This window comes from Vigna angularis, chromosome 1 (genome assembly GCF_016808095.1).
Source record: "Vigna angularis cultivar LongXiaoDou No.4 chromosome 1, ASM1680809v1, whole genome shotgun sequence".
Taxonomy (NCBI): Eukaryota; Viridiplantae; Streptophyta; class Magnoliopsida; order Fabales; family Fabaceae; genus Vigna; species Vigna angularis.
Window position 1 is genome coordinate 12,008,998 of NC_068970.1, and position 18,748 is coordinate 12,027,745.

The 18,748-nt window shown below is 28.4% G+C and overlaps 1 protein-coding gene across 1 annotated transcript; it reads left to right on the forward strand.

Moving 5' to 3' along the window:
* Positions 1–6,993: 6,993 nt before the first annotated feature.
* Positions 6,994–11,136, forward strand: LOC108345657 (uncharacterized). The gene is made up of 5 exons (XM_017584734.2): positions 6,994–8,202; positions 8,818–8,875; positions 8,976–9,059; positions 9,210–9,351; positions 10,443–11,136. The coding sequence occupies exons 1-5, from the start codon at positions 7,737–7,739 to the stop codon at positions 10,809–10,811; spliced, it is 1,119 nt and encodes a 372-aa protein (XP_017440223.1). The 5' UTR covers positions 6,994–7,736; the 3' UTR covers positions 10,812–11,136.
* The last annotated feature ends 7,612 nt before the right edge of the window (positions 11,137–18,748 follow it).

Here is an 18,748-nt window from a genome sequence, read left to right on the forward strand (position 1 = left end):
CAATCTAATCTATTATGTTGTATTGATCTTAACGATATTACAACTATTACATGTAACATAAATAAAAGCTGACTTCTGGTGGAAGTAATAGATACTACAAATGTGTTTAATCTTCAATCTCAGAAAAAAATTACATTAACTTGTCTTTAAAGGAGGTAGGGCTAAATTAAAAGCACTTAAAATATTGGAATAGGTTAAAAAGTTCACTATAATAGTGAGTTAAAAATTGTATTAACCATTGATTAAATTATATTTTAGAATTTAAAGCTATTTTAATTTTCACTTAGTTGTGTGTAATTAGTTTACAGTGTTCAAATTTTGATTAAGATTTTGATTCTCATATCAAAATTAGTTTACAGTGTTCAAATTATGATTAAGAGTGTGTAATTACAATTCACAAGTATGTACTCAATCAACTCCTTAAATTTACATGTATAAATTAATATATAAATAAAAATATTTTTTAAAAATGTTAATATACTTTTCTATATTTACTCTTCTTAAATTTGTATATAATTGTAAGACAATTTGATACCCACAAAATATTTATTGAAATCCGTTCATCTTCTCTTCTTCATCTTTCTCTGGTTTATTCCTATTTCAATAAACTTCGAAAATCAACTTTATTGAAATGGAATTTCATTAGTCTCCATTACAATTTTTTTAATTGTTTACATTGACTATTATTTAGTTGTATCATTAGAATAACTATAATTATATTTTAAACATTACTTTAAACAAATATTCACAGTAATAAAATTGTTAATGGTAAATGAATTAAGTGTAAGACAATACTGTTAAGCAATTATTATTATTATTATTATTATTATTATTATTATAATAATAATAATAATAATAATTATTATTATTATTATTATTATTATTATTATTATTATTATTATTATTATTATTTGAGTTGTAAATGATAGAGTCTCTGTCAACAAACTTTTTTATAAAAACTTTAAGAAAATAATGTGAAAATCAAACCAAATCGATTTTTTAATATAAATTAAACTCAATTTATGTATATATTAAAAATAAAAAAATTTCAAAAAACTATAGAAGAATTGTTATAGATTAATTTATTTACGGAGAAATTAATTTCACTTTTACCATATCAAGGTAGAAGAATAATACTAAGTATATAATGTATTCATAAAAAAAATAAAACCATATACTTTTTTGGCCTTTTTAATATAAAATTACAAATAATGAAATAATTTTTTTTGTAATGATATTTTATTGAATTTTATTTTATTCACTACCTAATTTATTCTCAATATATGTGAGAAAATATTAAGTGATAGATAAAATAAAAAAAAAGGGACACACACACCACTAGTTTTTTTTTCTCTACTTCAAAGTCAAAACTACTTAGTTTTTGTTTAATGTTTTGGTGAATATTATGATTAATTGTCCTTGGAGTTGGTATTTGGTAGTTGTAATATAAAACATGGTTACTGCATATAATATTCTTCATAGATTACATAGCTATCTACACTGAAATCACAACAATTTTGACTTGGAAAACCTATACACAAAAAGTTGTTATTTTGTTTGTCTATTCACACATTTTTTTATATTAAAAAATATATATCTACTTGATTACTCATTTTAATAATTATAATGATGAGAATTACAACTTTAAGTTAAAAAATAAAATAAATATAATTAAAATAATATTATTTTAAGTTTTTAAGTGGGTGTTTCTTCTATTAAGTGTAAAAATATTTCCATTCCTTTATATTTTATTGTCAACAAATTATTATCATTCTACATATATTAAACTATTCATGGAGTTACTTCCTAATTTTAATGGGAAAATTAAATTGATTAAGATAAAAAATTGAGATTAAAGTTGAGTGTGAAGGATTAAGACTAAAGTCATGTTTTTTCTTAATTGCATATAGCAAACAAGGATATGATTAAACATATGTATTAGCCCTTGAGCTGTTCGAATAATAATTGTACTATAAGCTTCCAGTACCAAATAAATATCATATTTGATATATTTTATACTGCAGTAATTATATTATAAGAATGATTAAAATATAAAGTTGATGTCGAATATTCTTTTATATATATAAAAAATTGTGCACATTCTTTTATATTAAAAGTTATAAAAATTAAAAATATTTTTTTAAAATATAATAATTAAATGATTTAATTATGAAATATTTATATTCATTCTTCCTTATATTTTTTTAAATGAGATTCATATGTGTTTTGTAATTTTAAAATAAATGTTATCATTTCTTATGTTATTAATAAAATGTCACTCGTATGGTGTAGGTTTATATCTGTATTTTTTTTCTATACATTTATACTTATATTAAAATTAAATTTAAATATTTTAAAATGTTAATAATCTTAGTCACAAATTTTATAATTATTAATTACTTTTATATTAAAGCAGAATTTTCTTAAAAATATAATTTATTTTTGTAACATAATTTATAATTGATTGAAAATGTAATTCGTTTAGATATTCTTAATATATAATAAGTAAATTGTTTACTTTTTCAATGAAAATATTTAATTTTCATAGTTTTTATTTAAAATTAAGTTTGTATTTCATTACTTTAAATAAAATAACAAATATAAATTTAACTTACACAAAAAAATAGATGTGGGATTTTCCATTTTGATGTTCATTTAAAAAAAATTAATTTAACTATTTTTTTTAATTTAACTATTTTTTAAATTAAATAAATAAAAATTATCTAATAAATAAATAAATAAACTACCTATAATTAAATTGTAAAAGTTATTTATATTTATTTTTATAATTATAATTTCAATATTTTTTAATAAAAAGAAAAATTAAATACACATGTTTGTTTTCAAGTCTAAATATAAAGATAAAAAGTACTTATTTAAAAACTTAATAGGTAAATATTTATTTTAAATCTTAGAAATAAGTAGATGTAATTTTTCTTTTATCTATTCATTAGATGAATTTTATATTATAATACAAGACTTATTTTAAAATAATAGGTAAATATATAATAAAAAACAAACAAGTGTAAGTCTCCTTATTGGGATTGGATTGGAGTTGGATACAAAGCTTATTTTGTTGGCCAAAATACTTGTTATTTATACTTTTTGTTTTCATAAATAGTTACAAAATCAATTATTCAAGCAATTAAAAAAAACAAATAACAATATTTCTCTCTTTCTTTTAGTTTGACCTCTAAAAAAATGGAATTTTTTTTTATGTATACCTATTTTTTTCTTCCACACATAAAATCAATGATTCACAAAAGAAAAATAAAATAGAAGAGGATACTTTTCAATAAAATCGGAAGGTAATCTATATTAATAACATGGTTATAAAAAGAAAAAAATAAAGTAATTATTTTGAAGAAATATACTTTATTTTTTTATAGTAGATGTGAAAGATGAACTCTAACTTATTTCAATTCAAACCTTTAAATTAAAAGGTTATTATCTAATAATTCAATTCTATTTAGTCGAGTTGATTGAGTCGTTCAAAATTAACGTCTCTAATTTTCTATAATTGATAAAGTTAGTGTTAAAACTTAATTTAGTAATTAATTATATTTTAAATAATCATATTATTCTTCATTTAAATAAACATTAATAAGGAGCAAAATCAGTCCATTGTTAAAGTCAATCCATATTAACTTATTTTTGTAAATAATTTGATTAATGTAAAGACATGAAAAATTATATTTTAAAATTAAAAATAGTTTAAAAGTAATAAAACTTGATTATTTTAATATTAAAATAATTTAATATAAATAATTTCGGATGAATTTTATATTTTCAAAACATACTATTTTTCTATGAATATTTTTTAGAGTTATTTGACTTATATTTAAAGGTTCTTTCTATTCGTTTATCTGATTGAAGAACGTAAGATTAATTATTACGATGAGTTATTTAATTTAGACTGATTAGTTTCTTCACTTGCATATCTATTTTTAGTCATTTATATGAGTCTCTGTTTATTAGTGATCATAACAATATATTTTGATCGTGTTACTCCTAGATTTAGTTAAGGCATCCTGTGAGCTTGAAGATATTTGGGATTACTTAGAGCATGTTCATATGTATTTCATATAAGGGAAGCTAATTACAATTGTTTCTAAGTTATAAATGTTTTTAATTCTTTTTTGCATGATTAAGTGATATGACGATGTTTGAACAACTAAAATTGGGTTTGTTTGTGTTGGATGTTTGTATGTTGGTTGCATTAATTTGGAGTGATGTATAGTTGAGGAACTTAGGATATGATCAAATGAGCAATTTGGTATTTGTCCTGACATTAAAAGTTGTTTTGACCAAAGTACTGAATAAAGAATACCAATTTGAACATGTTCTTTTTTCCCCCAATCATAAAATTTACTCGGTGGATATATGATACAAGGCTAAGGGGTGACAAACGGACATTGAGCACTTGTTTATTACACAGGTCTAGGAGCATTTTAGCTTTAGACCATCGAGTGCCTAACTCAACCCCTATATATATATATATATATATATATATATATATATATATAGTCGATGTGAGATTTTCAACACATCACCTTCACGCCGAGGTATAGACATCTCGAGTAGAATTAATGGATGGACCGATAGTGGCCCAACAACAAGTGAAACAGAATGTGCACATAGATCTCGCTAGGATAGGCTTCAACCATGACTCTGATACCATATTAGAAAGTGGTTTTAAGCCTAACTCAACTTCACAAAACCGGCTTGTAAGGTGAGGTTTGAACCCCACTTATGTATTATAATTTGGCCTTATCTCTAGTCGATGTGGGACTTCCAACACAAGAATAGCGACGAGGCCACCTTTTGCGAAATGTTTAGCGTTGAGTGATGTATGATTATATGTATATGTTTGTTTCATGAAAACTCATTTGCACGTTAGCTTACCCTACTGTATTCTTTTGATGTTTTTAATGTGTTTTTATTTTTGTGATGATAATTTTTTTTAATAGACGAAAGATAGATATTGATGCATCTTTAGCCAAAGACGATGATACAAAAATATCTTATATTTGTTAGTCAAGTAATGATCTTTAATTCTTTTATATATTTATTGTTATGATTATTTTTTTTAGATAATTGTATATTTATATTTTTCAAATAAATTGTTTTGTTTTATTAATTTTATAACATCTTATTTTATTAATTATAAGTTACTAAAATTAAATTATATTGTGATATTCAATCTTGATTTAATTTTACTCCCCACTAATTGATAATAAGTAAATATATGTTAACTCAGTTATATTAAAAGAGTATTTTTTTTAAAACAAATAAAACACAAGTACATGAAAAAAAGAAGGTAAGAAGGAGAAAAATGGTAAAACCTATCCATTGAAAGGGATTACATTTATAAAGATGAAATGAAAGGAACAACCTACTTTAACTTCAATTTCAATTAAAGACAAAATATTGACATAGCAACTACAGAACTTCATTTATGAAATAAAAATTCCATTGAGAAGTCCCTTGAATAGTCAACAATTAATTAAAGAGTTATTAGAAATATCAATATATTTATTAAGTTGTACCCATATAGGGTAGGTGTTGGTGTTTGTTGGTGAGTTGGGTTGGGCCTCGGGGTTGACTCAGTGAGATGATTTGAGAGAAATTTATGGTAAGAATGATATATATAAAAATATAGATTGAAATGTTTATTTATGTTTTAATTGATTAAAAATATTCTTAAATTTCATAAGTTTTCAAAAGATAATATTTTAGTTGATTAAATATATGTTTTAATTATTCAAAGAGTGAAATTCACGTTGTTTTAGCTAATTAAAAAGTAATTTTAATAGACCCAAATCATCTAAAGATCATTTTAGTTTCCTAATGTATTTTAACTACTTAAAATTGTGAGAGACTTCACGTAATCTTTTTCTAACTTCCAATAATATTTTATCATACATAATTTTTTTAAATTAAATTAAATCTATGATAAAAATTACGTGTCATAAAACATAAACAAACTATATTTATTATAAAAAAAATTAAGTAAAACATTAAATCACATAAAAGTCCAATTAACTAATTAACTAATTTATCACTATAAAGGTATAATATTTCTTTTGAAAAGTATTTAATAAATCATGGAAAGTTAAAGGATAATTATTTTCCAACCAATCAGACTTTTCTTTAGCATTAGCTAAAACGACCACAAGTTAGACTTTTAATTTTTTTTTTCAAATACAAATAAAATGGAGCTTAAAACATAAGAAATCTTTTAAAATGCTTCAAGTGAGAGTTTTGTATCGTGGAAAACCTTTTGTTAAGAGTTTTTCTACAAAAAGCATGCCATCAATATTATTTTACAATTTGAAGCTAAATTTATTTAGATGATATTGCCTTTTCTTTTCATATTCTTTTGTATTATTAGTTCTTGATCAAGGTGATTGAGACTTTATGGGCTTACAAAATTTGGAAGAGATCTTATAAGTTTAATGTCATATGTTACTTACAATACAAAAATATAACCAAAACCTAATTCATATAAAAAATTAATACCACTTTTAACCTAAAACTTAAAAATAATAATTTTTTTTTTATTAATTGATACTCAACTTCTTTCTATTTATATCTATATAATTTAAACTAATACTTGAATTATTAACATAATAATTATTCTAACACCGCTGTTTATACATAATAAAAACGAGGCATGTCCTTTCGCATTTATTCAAAATCTTTCCTATAACTACCACTCTTCTATGTGCCAATATTAAGAAAGAATGATAGCCTAATTAGTTGAACTCAATGAATCTATTTCAAAGACCAAGATACAGCTTTTAATTATTCTTACCAAACTTCGTTTAAATAATATTTTCTCTCCTTCTAATTATAGAATTAAATAAATTTTAAGAAAAGTGGTTGATTTTTTTATAGTTTATATATACAAAAAAATTAATTAAGTTATTTTGATTGTGATTATGATAAAAGTGTATTATATTAAAGGAAAAGGATGGTTACTGACGTTGCGTCACTCATTCACTAAACTCAAGAGGCTTTGTTCTTCCTATTCTCTCCCTTCTTCTCGTCTCATCTCCCACATTTTGTTTTGTATCTTCCTTTGTCTTCATCGACCCTCTTTCTCTCTCTCCAATCTTTATCATTTCTGTTATTCTTACTCCCAAACCTCGCCTCTTTTCCTGGAAAATTTCTTTGCTTTTTCTCTGGGAACGAAAAGAAAATTGAAAAAACATAAACTTTGCCGAGGAATGCGTGTAAACGAGGTTGTAGTGCTGGGAGCAGCCTCCTTCTCTACAATGCAGAATGGAATTTCAACCTTTGAAGACTCTCTTAGCCTCATTTCCCAAACCAGCACCACTGCACGGTGCAACTTGGCTTAAACCCTAGTTCTGCTCAAAAGGGTCGACACCTTGATCCTGTTGTGTCTGCAGCTTCTGTTACCGGCTCCAACCTTTCTGGGTTTTGAGCTGATTTCGGAATCTGGTCAGAGAGGAAAGCGGTTTCGTGTTTCAATGTCTGTCAAATTGCGGGTTTTGGATTTGATTTAAGTGATACCCAGTTCAGTGCATATTTGGGGTGAAATTCTGAGATCTGTTTAGAAACCCTCGTTACTGTATGCCAGGTGTTCGATGAAAGTTTCAAATGCTTATGCCTTTTCTATTGCGTCTCAAGCTTCCAAAACTGGATAGTTAGAGATTAAAGAGTCATCTGAAGGGGTGAGTGGTGAATTGAAGAAGAAAAAATTTGTGTGAATGTCGGGTCCCAGATTGAGGTCTGTGAATGTTGGTGACTCAGAGGCTGGAAGGCCTGTGTTTGGACCGGGTGGGAACAAGACAGGGTCATGGAGTTCCCGGAAGCCAGCTTCAAAGCCACTGAGGAAAGCTGATAAATTGCACAATGAGGACAAAGAGAAGAAATCCCAGGAAGTGTCTACGGTTCTTACTTCTCCACAGTCACATTCTGCAAGTGTTCTGCGCCGGCACGAGCAGTTACTGTACAGCAATTTGTCTCTCAATGCTTCATGTTCGTCTGATGCATCTACTGACTCGTTTCGTAGCCGTGCTTCTACTGGAAGACTGACTCGGTCTACTAGCTTGGGGTGCACAAGGAAGCGCTCTGTTTCGAAGCCTAGGAGTGTTGCTTCTGATGGTGTGTTGGAGTCTCCTCCTCATGGGTCACAATCGAAGAAGAGGTGCTCTTGGATCACTCCTAATACTGGTTCGTATTCCTCTCTATCTTCTTTCACTCCCTCCAAATTTACAGTATGAAGACTTGTTATGCTATGACGATAAATTCATTGTACCATAGGCCTTTCGACAGACAGTTTCTGTTGTCTGGTCTTATTGGAGCTCATGTTGATGTAGCGTGAATTGTGTGATTCTCACTCGGTTACAGGATGAACTTCAGTTCTTGAAAATTGAGTGTGTAATTCCATTTGTATGCCAGTGTATTCTTTAATATGAATTATTGTGAAATGAGAGTGAAGTCGGGTTTATCAACTTAGAAATTCGAGTTGTCTTCATTCGCTTGAAATATAATACAACATGCATGCGTTTGTAGCTGAAGGCGTAATATAGCATGCAACGGATATATGTTTTTTTTTTTTTTTTTCAGATTTTGGTTTGAAAATTTTCAGCCATTAAAGAGAAAATTGGGAATCTTGAGTGAATGCATTTTATGAGTCTGATTTAGCTTGACAGCAGTAGAGTCTAATGAACAGAAGTTCTACCTTTCTTGTAAATTCCTTTATAATTATTCTTTTGAGTTTTAAGTTCTGAACTACATAGCCTTTTTCAAAGTTGTTTCCTGACCAAGTTTACTCATTCATATTAGAACCATGTTACGCTACTTTCCACGATGAAGAATGGGGAATTCCAGTGCATGATGACAAGTACGTGATGTGATTCTCAGAAAGTAATCTTGTTATATTGGCCGGAAAGGGAATACGCCTCTTGTATTATGTTTTTCTTGACGCTCCTTATCTTGTGCAGGAAACTATTTGAGATTCTTGTTCTCTCGAGTGCTCTGTCAGAACTCACTTGGCCAGCTATTCTAAGCCAAAGGCACATCTTTAGGTATTGCCTTTGTAGATGTTCTTAATTTATTTAATTTGTAAAATTATTATTCATTCTTGGCCTCAAACATGTTTAGCTGCTACATCAGTTGTAGCCCGTTATTTTCTCTTTGACTGTTTACATTATTTTTGTTAACAAAGTTCTTTGCAGGGAAGTTTTTGCGGATTTTGATCCAGTTGCTGTCTCAAAATTTAATGATAAGAAGATAATGGCACCAGGAACCGCTGCAAGCTCTTTACTTTCTGACCTTAAACTGCGTGCCATAATTGAGAATGCACGTCAAATATCAAAGGTATGCTATTCTTCTCATGACTTTTGAACCCTTCATTATGGAATATGCAAACTCTTGGGTTGGATCATGATTACTTGTTGATTGCTGGACCATTCAAAGACAAGACTAAACCCTTGGTGTTTATGGCACCGTCATACCCTAAAATCATTCTCATTCTATATTAGGTGTCTCTGGATTTAATAACATGTCCAGGGAGCAAGTGATCTAGGTGATACTTCGTACTTCCTTATTTATGATCAAAGAAATAGAGGAGTATTGGGGTCTGCATGTTTATCCTTATTAGGCATTCTAGTTAGGAATATAATCAGCTACTTTATATTTCTCAAGCGTGAAAGCGTTTTTTAATTTAAATCTTTCTTTATTTTCTGCAATTGGTCTTTGGGAGAAATTCCTAAAGCGTAAATGAAGTTTAATAATTTTTAAAAAAGAAAACAGAAGGTATATAATTGGTAAAGTATAAAAGCGATCATCCTTGCTGATTTATTTTTCGAGAGTATTACACTTAAAGGCCATATCCATAACAACCACGCAAGCTGAATAATTTAATTCCATTTTAATAATTGAAGCACTTTTTATTTTATTTTTAAACAATTTTCCTCTGTGATTCAGTACGGTTTTCCTAACTCATGTAATTACCCGAGGAGATGTCTTGAAATTTTCTGCAAGATTAATTGAAAGACTTTATTTTTTCATCCCATTTCCCCATGCATTGATACACTGAATGACTTAAATTGGTGTTTAATGATAAGTTGATCAGGTAGGTTAGGTAATAAAGGTTGTGTGGTCCTCACCCTTATTCAATTTCTATGACCCATATGGGACAAACCATGATATTAATCCGCTGTACAGCCTGAGCTGCTTTTATTCTAATTTACAACAATGATATGCAACCTAATTATATTTATTCTTTAACCAGCCAGCATGCTTAGCTGGTATGTCCCTAGTCACCTATCAGTCTTGATACTTTTCTAAACATAAAACGCTACAATGCTTTATTTTTCACTAAACGGTCATAATTACATTTTGCACAATTTGCACCATGGTTATGATTATCATTGCAACTAACTTTTTGCAGGTTTTACTGATGCCAGGTAATAGAAGAGTTCGGGTCATTTGACAAGTATATTTGGAGTTTTGTAAACTACAAGCCTATAATTAGCAGATTCCGATATCCTCGACAGGTTCCTGTAAAAACACCAAAAGCTGATGTTATCAGCAAAGACCTTGTGAGAAGAGGTTTCCGAGGTGTGGGTCCCACGGTCATATACTCCTTCATGCAGGTCGTGGGGTTAACAAATGACCACCTCATCAGTTGCTTCAGATTCCAAGATTGTATGGCTGCTGCAGAAGGGAAGGAAGAGAATGTCACCAAAGATGATTCCCAACAAAAGCAGTGTGATCATGTGATGGAATCTGATCTGTCCATTGCCATCGATAATTTGAGTTTATCGTCAGAGTGATTGATGACGACTCAACAAACAACTGTCTTGGCTGATAGAGATCATCTGGTAGACCAAATTCATACTACTTAGGCCTTAGATTGAGTCGTGAGGGAGGAGAGCTTGTGTACCCATCTCATGAAACCCTGAAACGGGAAGCATGGCTAGTTGAATTAAATCAACTTAGTACCTAACTAATCATGTTGTATGTGGCTTCTGGAGGGAGGCCTTAACAAATTGGAGTACAATTTTTTGTACAGTAAAAAAGATTGGTGATTAGAAATATCTTTTATTAAGCCAGTGGCAGCAGGTGATGATAGATAACCTGCACTTTGACACCGTCTCATTCTGATTACAGTTACATACTTCCATGCACGCATTCTGTTGTTTAGCTAGAGTTTGAACTGAATGATGAGTCCTACTTGTGATGGATGACAATGATAGAACAGTGGCGTGCTTTTTTTTGTCACCGCGGGAGCAGGACTATTCATTCTGATAGATATGTGTGCTTCGTTTTGATTCCACCAGCACTGGTGGGGTATTGCTTCCTCTCTGAAAGTGATAATTGTGATGGATGTTTCATGTCTCTTTCTGCTCCATTTTTATTTCAATCTTACGCAAAATCTTTTTGGCTCCTTTTTTCTAGTAACCAAGAAGTTGATTGATGGCTAGAGAGATTCATGAACAAAACAATTTCACCCATCATCATCACAAACGTTAGACTTTCGTTTTTCATGCGTTCTTGCTGGAGTATCTTATACAAACGGACGAACAACAGAACACTCTATTACTATAATTACGAAATCTTAAAAAAATCCAATGCTGTGAAGATGTCTCTTTTAGTCTTTCACAACCCTTGAAAATGATGAGCTTTTTGTCTTGTGTTCATGAACTCAATAATTTTCTGCGTGTTAAGGCACGAGGAATCTTGATTTATATTTTCCATGATGACAGCTAAGTCACCTTTTCATTAAAAAACAATATTGCCAGAAAATGGTTAGCGTATTTATTGAATCATCGAGAAGACCACCACAATCAGAGGGAATGTGTAATCTGCATATTTAACCGTTTACCACGGACAAAAGACAAAATATGCAAACAAAATCTACAAACTAAGAAACCATTAATTAACAATGCAAGCTTACTAGCAATAGATATAAGCATGACAACACTAGACTCAATTAATTAACAATGGTGGTAAACGAATATTTTCCATATATTCTGTTCTTATTGTGTAGTGTTTTCTCTTTGTATATTGTAATATATAAGTAAATTAGTCTGTAATAGCATATGATACATCTATCCTTATGCTTTGTTTGTTTTCGAGATACAACGAAAAGAAAGGCACGACTCATATATATCTATATATATATATATATATATTCGCTGATTTGTGAGATTAGCTACTTTACGCGCACGCAAATTACGCGAAGAAAGAAGCTGAAAGTCAGCTGGAAAAACATAATTTATAATTATATATATATATTTTTTTTCTTCTTCTTCATAATAGAGATGATAAATGAATATGGTGAATATTATCTCAATCCATCTTAATATTGAGGAAAAATATCCTCATTAACATATATATATATATATATATATATATATATATGAATAATATTTAACTTTTTAAGTTAGATATATGAATAAAAATGAAAAATATATCTCATTTTTAATTTATTACACAATCTAAAAACTTATATTAACTGTTGTTTGGTAATTAGTTTTGTAACTTATAAGATACATATTTGTTTCAAATACATGTGAGTTTAAGTTTTATGTCTAGTATATATAAAAATGCTGAGAAGATTAAGAAACTCATTTATCAACGTTTTGGATTAGAGATTGAACTCAAATATTATTGGTTTTGAATCTTTTGAATAAAGTATTCTTTAAAAAATTCATTAATAATATTAGAACTAATAATTAATCTTAAAAACCGAGTTAGACAAGTATAATATAACTCTTCTATATAGTGATATAAATTTCTTGTGTTTTCAATGTTACACAAGACATTTATATATAATTACTTGTCTTGATTCTTATACATCAACGTCTACCTATTACAATACATAACATAGGTAATCAATTATGTATTATATATATTAATTGTTATAAGTTATATATAAATAATATAATCGGATAATCAATTATAGTATTTTATAGGTTTAATTGATTCGGAGGTCCCTATTTGTATAGTTTTGCGTCAATTAAGTCCCTGTATTTTAAAGTAGCTCAATTTGGTCCCTATTTATGAAAAATTGAAGCAATACAGTCCTACCGTTAAATTTTGTGGACGACGTCAAAATTGTTGCCTTGTGGCTAGCTGAGGTGACATTTCATTTGAAAAGTACATGGCACGTGTCATCCCCTTCCCCACCCAAAATTAGGGTTTGCCAGATTGGGGAAAAAGAACTTTGTAAGACTCGTGAAAAATATTTATAATAGTAAATTTTAGCATTTTAATGGATAGAAAAAATTAAATTTTTGGATATAAAATTATAGTAATTTTAGAAGGAGAGGTTCAAATTTTTGATAACTTATTTAGGATTTTTTTGTAAGAAAAGTGAATAATGAATAGTGAATAGTATAAAAATAAATAAATAAAAAAATTGAAAGGATAAGAATTCCTACGTAGCATGGAAGGAGTTGGGATCAGATTTGATCAAGTTGGTGATTAGAATATTATTTTTAAAATAATAAATAATATTAAAAAATTAATGAATAGTAAAAAAATTTACCTATAAATAGAGACCAGAGGAATGGAGTTTTTGCACCAAGAAGTAGAGAGAATTATGAGAAAAGAAGAAATTAGGAAGTTTTTGGAGTAGGAAGAAATTTTAGAGTAGAGGTTTTGAAGAATTTTCGGGGGAAACAAATTCGGAGCAAGAGAAATCTGGAATAGAGGTAAGGGGAGCTAATCTTTCTATGCCTTATGTTAATTATTGTTTGACTATTTATGTATTGAATTATTGTGTATGTTTATTCATGCTTAAATTTATGTATTAATATTGTTATATAAAACTATGTTGTTATTTTGAATCTGTGAATAAGAAATTTGTTAAAAACTAGTTGAGGAACACTTTGGCTAAGGAAAGACTTGGTACTTAAGTTGTCCATTGTGACGCACCTCTCTTTTCTGGAAGTCTACTCGACAAGCTTTTAACTTAAATCTTGTTGAACAGATTATGTACTGTTAAACTATTGTTCAATATATCTCGTTGGAATGAATTCATGTTATTGTGGTAGATACGAAATTATGAATTTTAATTGTGATGATTGTAATTTATTATATTGGATTTAAATTTATGCGTCTGAACATGATATGAGTATTATGGGGAGATTTCGTAATGGTATAATATGAGTTGAGAAATGTGAGCATTGTATGAATCTCGTGGAGAGATTCCGTAATGATGTGGTAATTGTGTATATGTTGATGTTGAGGGTCCTGTAGTTGGAGGTTATCTTGATACTCTAATAATCATCTAGTCTCAAGTAGAGAGGGATGAATTATGTGGTGAGAGGAGCAGGAGGTCCTGGTCTATGTGCCGGTTTTGGACATAGTGTTGAGGACTAACCTTGTGAATGGTATGGAGTATTTTGGAAGTATATTTGTTATAAGAAGTAGAAGTCATCACAAGTGCATAACCTCCCGTGACCGTTCATCAACGTATCATCCGGATGAGTGTCTATTAGGTATTGTGGTGTTTATTGGGTATTGTGGGACGAGTGTCTAATAAGAATTGTGGTATGATGGTATGAGGGTGTATGACATAATTATTATATGATGTTAGTATCAAAGCAATTATGCATGTTTTATAAATGAATTGTTGCATATTAGTTCACCCTACTTGTTTGTGTTTGGGTATGTACGATGATCGTATAATTCGTTATACGGGAGTAGATGAGGGAGTATCGTCTAATCCAGTACAAGTGAAGATGGAGGAGGAAGGATAGTAAAGAAAAACTCGGGTTGTCTTTAAGTTGAAATCTGAGTTTAAAATATGTAATTAATGTGAAATATTTTATATTTCCAAATGAATGACTGTAGAAATGTTACAGTTTTCATATTATTTATGTAATATCAAGTGTGAGATATTGAGATGTTACAAACTTCCGCCGTCAGGGAGTCTCTGCGCGAGAGAATGAATTCAGCTAATGGAGATAAGGTAGTCACTCACGATGCTTGGCTGGTTGCAAGTTTGGTTGCGCGATGGGGGTTTCTTCTTCATGGCGGCGCGGTTACTGGAGGGTGGTTGCTGGGTTTCTCTGTTGTTTGGTTGTCTTCTTAGATTTTCCTCTCTTTGCAAGTGCGAGGCAGAAGCTCGTGGTGGTGGCCTCTTGCGGATGGCAATTTAGAGTTCGAGGGGTTTCTTCGAATTGGGTCTTTGTGTGTGTGATGGTTGTTGGTCCTCTGGTTTTTCTAAGTGCAGGTGGTGAGGATGGCGGCACGAAGCGTCAATGGAAGATGGCCATGGTTGCGTGTGAATGAAGAAGCGGCGATGCTCATGGTGGTGGTCTGATGCGAGCTTGGAGGATGACGAGTTGTTGATGGCGACCTTGCGCGATTTTGGGTCGTGGTGGCGGAGTGATGTGGCAGCGTTGTGGTGGTTTTGCTGGAGAAGATGAAGGTGCGAGATGGTGGTTTTGTGACGGCGACTTGGGCGTTGATGATGCGTTGGAAAGGACGGTTGCCGACGAGGATGACGGTGACGACGCTTTGGGCTGCCATGGTTGCCGGATGAAGAAGCTTGTGTGTTGATGGTGATGAGCGTGGTAGTCGCAGCGACTAGGGTTTTGTTTCTGCGACGGCGGCTTGGTGGTAGTGGGGTTTGAGTGTGGCGGTGCTAGGAATTGTAAAATGCCACGTGCTTTTCAAATGCCACCTCACCTAGCCATCAGGCAACAATTTTGACGTCGTCCACAAAATTTAACGGCAGAGATTGATTTGTTTCAATTTTTCATGAATAGGGACCAAATTGAGTTATTTCAAAATACATGGACCTAATTAACGCAAAACTGCACAAATAGGGATCTCCGAATCAATTAAACGTATTTTATATAATATAATTAAGTATATTATATCATATAACAAAATAATAATTATGAATAATAATAAAATATTAATAATGATAAAAAAATATATAAATAATAATAATGAAATAATAGTTAGAAATAATATCAATAGTAAGAAAACTAGTAAAAATAATAAATAAATTAAATTAAAAATAATAGTGATAATAATACTAATAATAAAATTTTAATTTAATATTTGACTAAAGTTAAATTATCACAATAAAAATATTTTGATTATTCAATAATATTTTTAAAAATGTATTATATCAATCTAACTACTTATAAATTTTTATAATTTTTTTGTTTAATTTTTTTTTCATTTCTGTTTAAAGAGGAACGAAAAGATAGTAAAAAAAAGTCAGAAGAAATACTTTTGATCTTTTTGATAAAAGAAAAAAAAATGGAAATTAGAAGTAAAAGATAATACATTGAAGAAAAGGACAAATAGTTTAATAAATAAAAAATATCCTTGGATACTATGTACTGATTTAGTTTCAGAATGTTATAATATGTTTATGGATTTAGATGCTATATCGATATTAACGAAATGAAAGAATACATTTTTTGTGAAGTAGAAGTTATAAATATTGGCTTTCTAAGATTCGAAACTAAACATGCTAATGCATTCACGTGGATGTGGGTGGTTGAAAGAGTATATTTTAACAAAGCTGGTTTTCAATTATTAAAGTTGGAATATATTTGAGAATGAGTTTTAAATGCTGATACTTAGATATAGAATAATACTTTAATCGAGTAACAATACAAATAATATGAAAAAGGTATAGAAAAATATTTTCTTTTTAAAAAACATATATTTGCCTCCTTAGAGTGAGATTAATATTGATTTTTATTTATTGTCATTGTAAAATATAAATATGTTGAAAAATGATTTTTGAAATCTGAAAGACAATCTAAAATCATAAAGAATTTAGAATGAATATTTTTTTGTAAGGATTTAGTAAGAATTTTTTATTGGTAATTATTGTTGCAAAAATAATATTATTTTTTCAAATAATTGACTTGTACATTTATATCATTCCAAAGACAATTTACTTAATTAATATTTCTTCAAAGCTATTACACTAACTTTCAATTTCAAACTTTTGACTGGGAATATATGAGCATTTAATATCATTTAAAAACTTTGATCTAAACAATTAAGTCATATGTTTGAATTTAAATAAATTTCTTCTCCGTCTTGGTGAGAAATCAAAGATAAAATAAAATAAAAGATATTGGTCACAAATCAAAGATAAAATAAAATCAAAGATATAAATAAATAATTTCCATCATTATCATTAAGAAACCCATGATTATATTATGAAAACAAATGGAGATAAACAAATTCCACCAGATGTGACTAATCATTGTATTCAATTAAAAAATATTGTATATTTTAATACTACCTTCTCCATTTTTATTTAAATTCATGTGTCCATCTTCAACATTAAGAATTCAATCAGCAAATTCTTTTATAGTTCTTGCACTTATTTGATTTTGTACTCTTTAATCTCATATTTAGTGCAAACTTTAGAACTTTATAGTATTTTGATGATTTATAATAATTTGTTATTAGCTTCACAATATCATATCTTTGTTTTTTATTACTGGCCAAATTTGTCTACAATCATATTCTACTGCAATAACTTTTTCACCAAATGATTTTTTTGAAAAATTATCTTCATTTTGAATTCTCATTCTATTTTTCAAAATTCTTTCAAAAGTTTCAGACAAAATGCTAAACATAATTTTACTGTATCATACTATTTCTTTAACTAGAAAAACTATATTATATTAGCTTTTATGGACTTAGAACTTTCAAAATTTGAACTTAAACATATAAATGTAAGTATTGTTGTATAAAATTTATTTTTAGATATAAAATTAAACATAACAACTTGAAATAACTTGAAAATTTTAAAGCACTACAAGTTTTCTTTACAACAAATACTCAATTAATTTAGGAGGGTTACCAATTTTCTGATTTAGAACCTACAAGTTTGAACCAATAAATTATATTTTGAGCATGTTTCATTGTGAACATTAAGTTTCAACAAAAACTTTTTTCTTTTACAAATTAGAATAATGACAAGATATCAAAGTTAAAATCCATTTTCATTTCCAAATAAAATCATCTTAAATATCACTATAAATTTGATATCAATTATGTTATATTCCAAAATTTATCAATTAGTTATCATCACAAAAAAATTATTAAGAAAAAAAATACAAAATATAGAAAATTACATTAAATTTATAATAAAAATTATATTTCACAAAACATAAACAAATATACCTATTAATATATATATATATATATATATATATAATATTAAACTATTTATATTATTTTTAATGAATAAAATATAATGATCCATGTTCTAACGTCTTTTTATTAGTTACATTGCAGCTAACATTCACTAAACATACATGATAAAATATGACGCTGTTTGGGTAGAAAAAGTTTTAAAATAAAATCTTTAAGATTTTATGACAATAGCATAATTAATTAAAATTAAATATTTTTAAATTTAATTAAAAGATTAGGATTGTTTTTGGAAATATTTCTATTACATTTTTTCCCAAATTGAATTATTCTTTTCATTTTTTTACTTCAAATTTGTTGTGACATTGTCAGTTTAATTTGAGTTGGGCATTGATGTTAGTTCAATAGGTTAATGTGTCATGATCTTAATATAATTTTCTTGAATAATGTTATGGAATTATATTTTCTTTAATATGTAGGTTATTGTTAATTTTCAATTTATATTATTTGTTTAACATTGAAATTTTTTTATTTAATTTTTTAGATGGTGTAAGAGCTTATAAAACAATATATTAAAAAGTAAAAGTGTGTTTCGCTTATTTTAATATTAAAGTTC

What these genes read in the sequence shown, in the direction of transcription:
- LOC108345657 (XM_017584734.2), top strand. Translation starts at nt 7,737, where the DNA reads ATGTCGGGTCCCAGATTGAGGTCTGTGAATGTTGGTGACTCAGAGGCT. An exon ending in ATTCCAGTGCATGATGACAA is followed by an intron (nt 8,876 to 8,975) that starts GTACGTGATGTG and finishes TATCTTGTGCAG; the next exon opens with GAAACTATTTGAGATTCTTG. An exon ending in AGCCAAAGGCACATCTTTAG is followed by an intron (nt 9,060 to 9,209) that starts GTATTGCCTTTG and finishes AGTTCTTTGCAG; the next exon opens with GGAAGTTTTTGCGGATTTTG.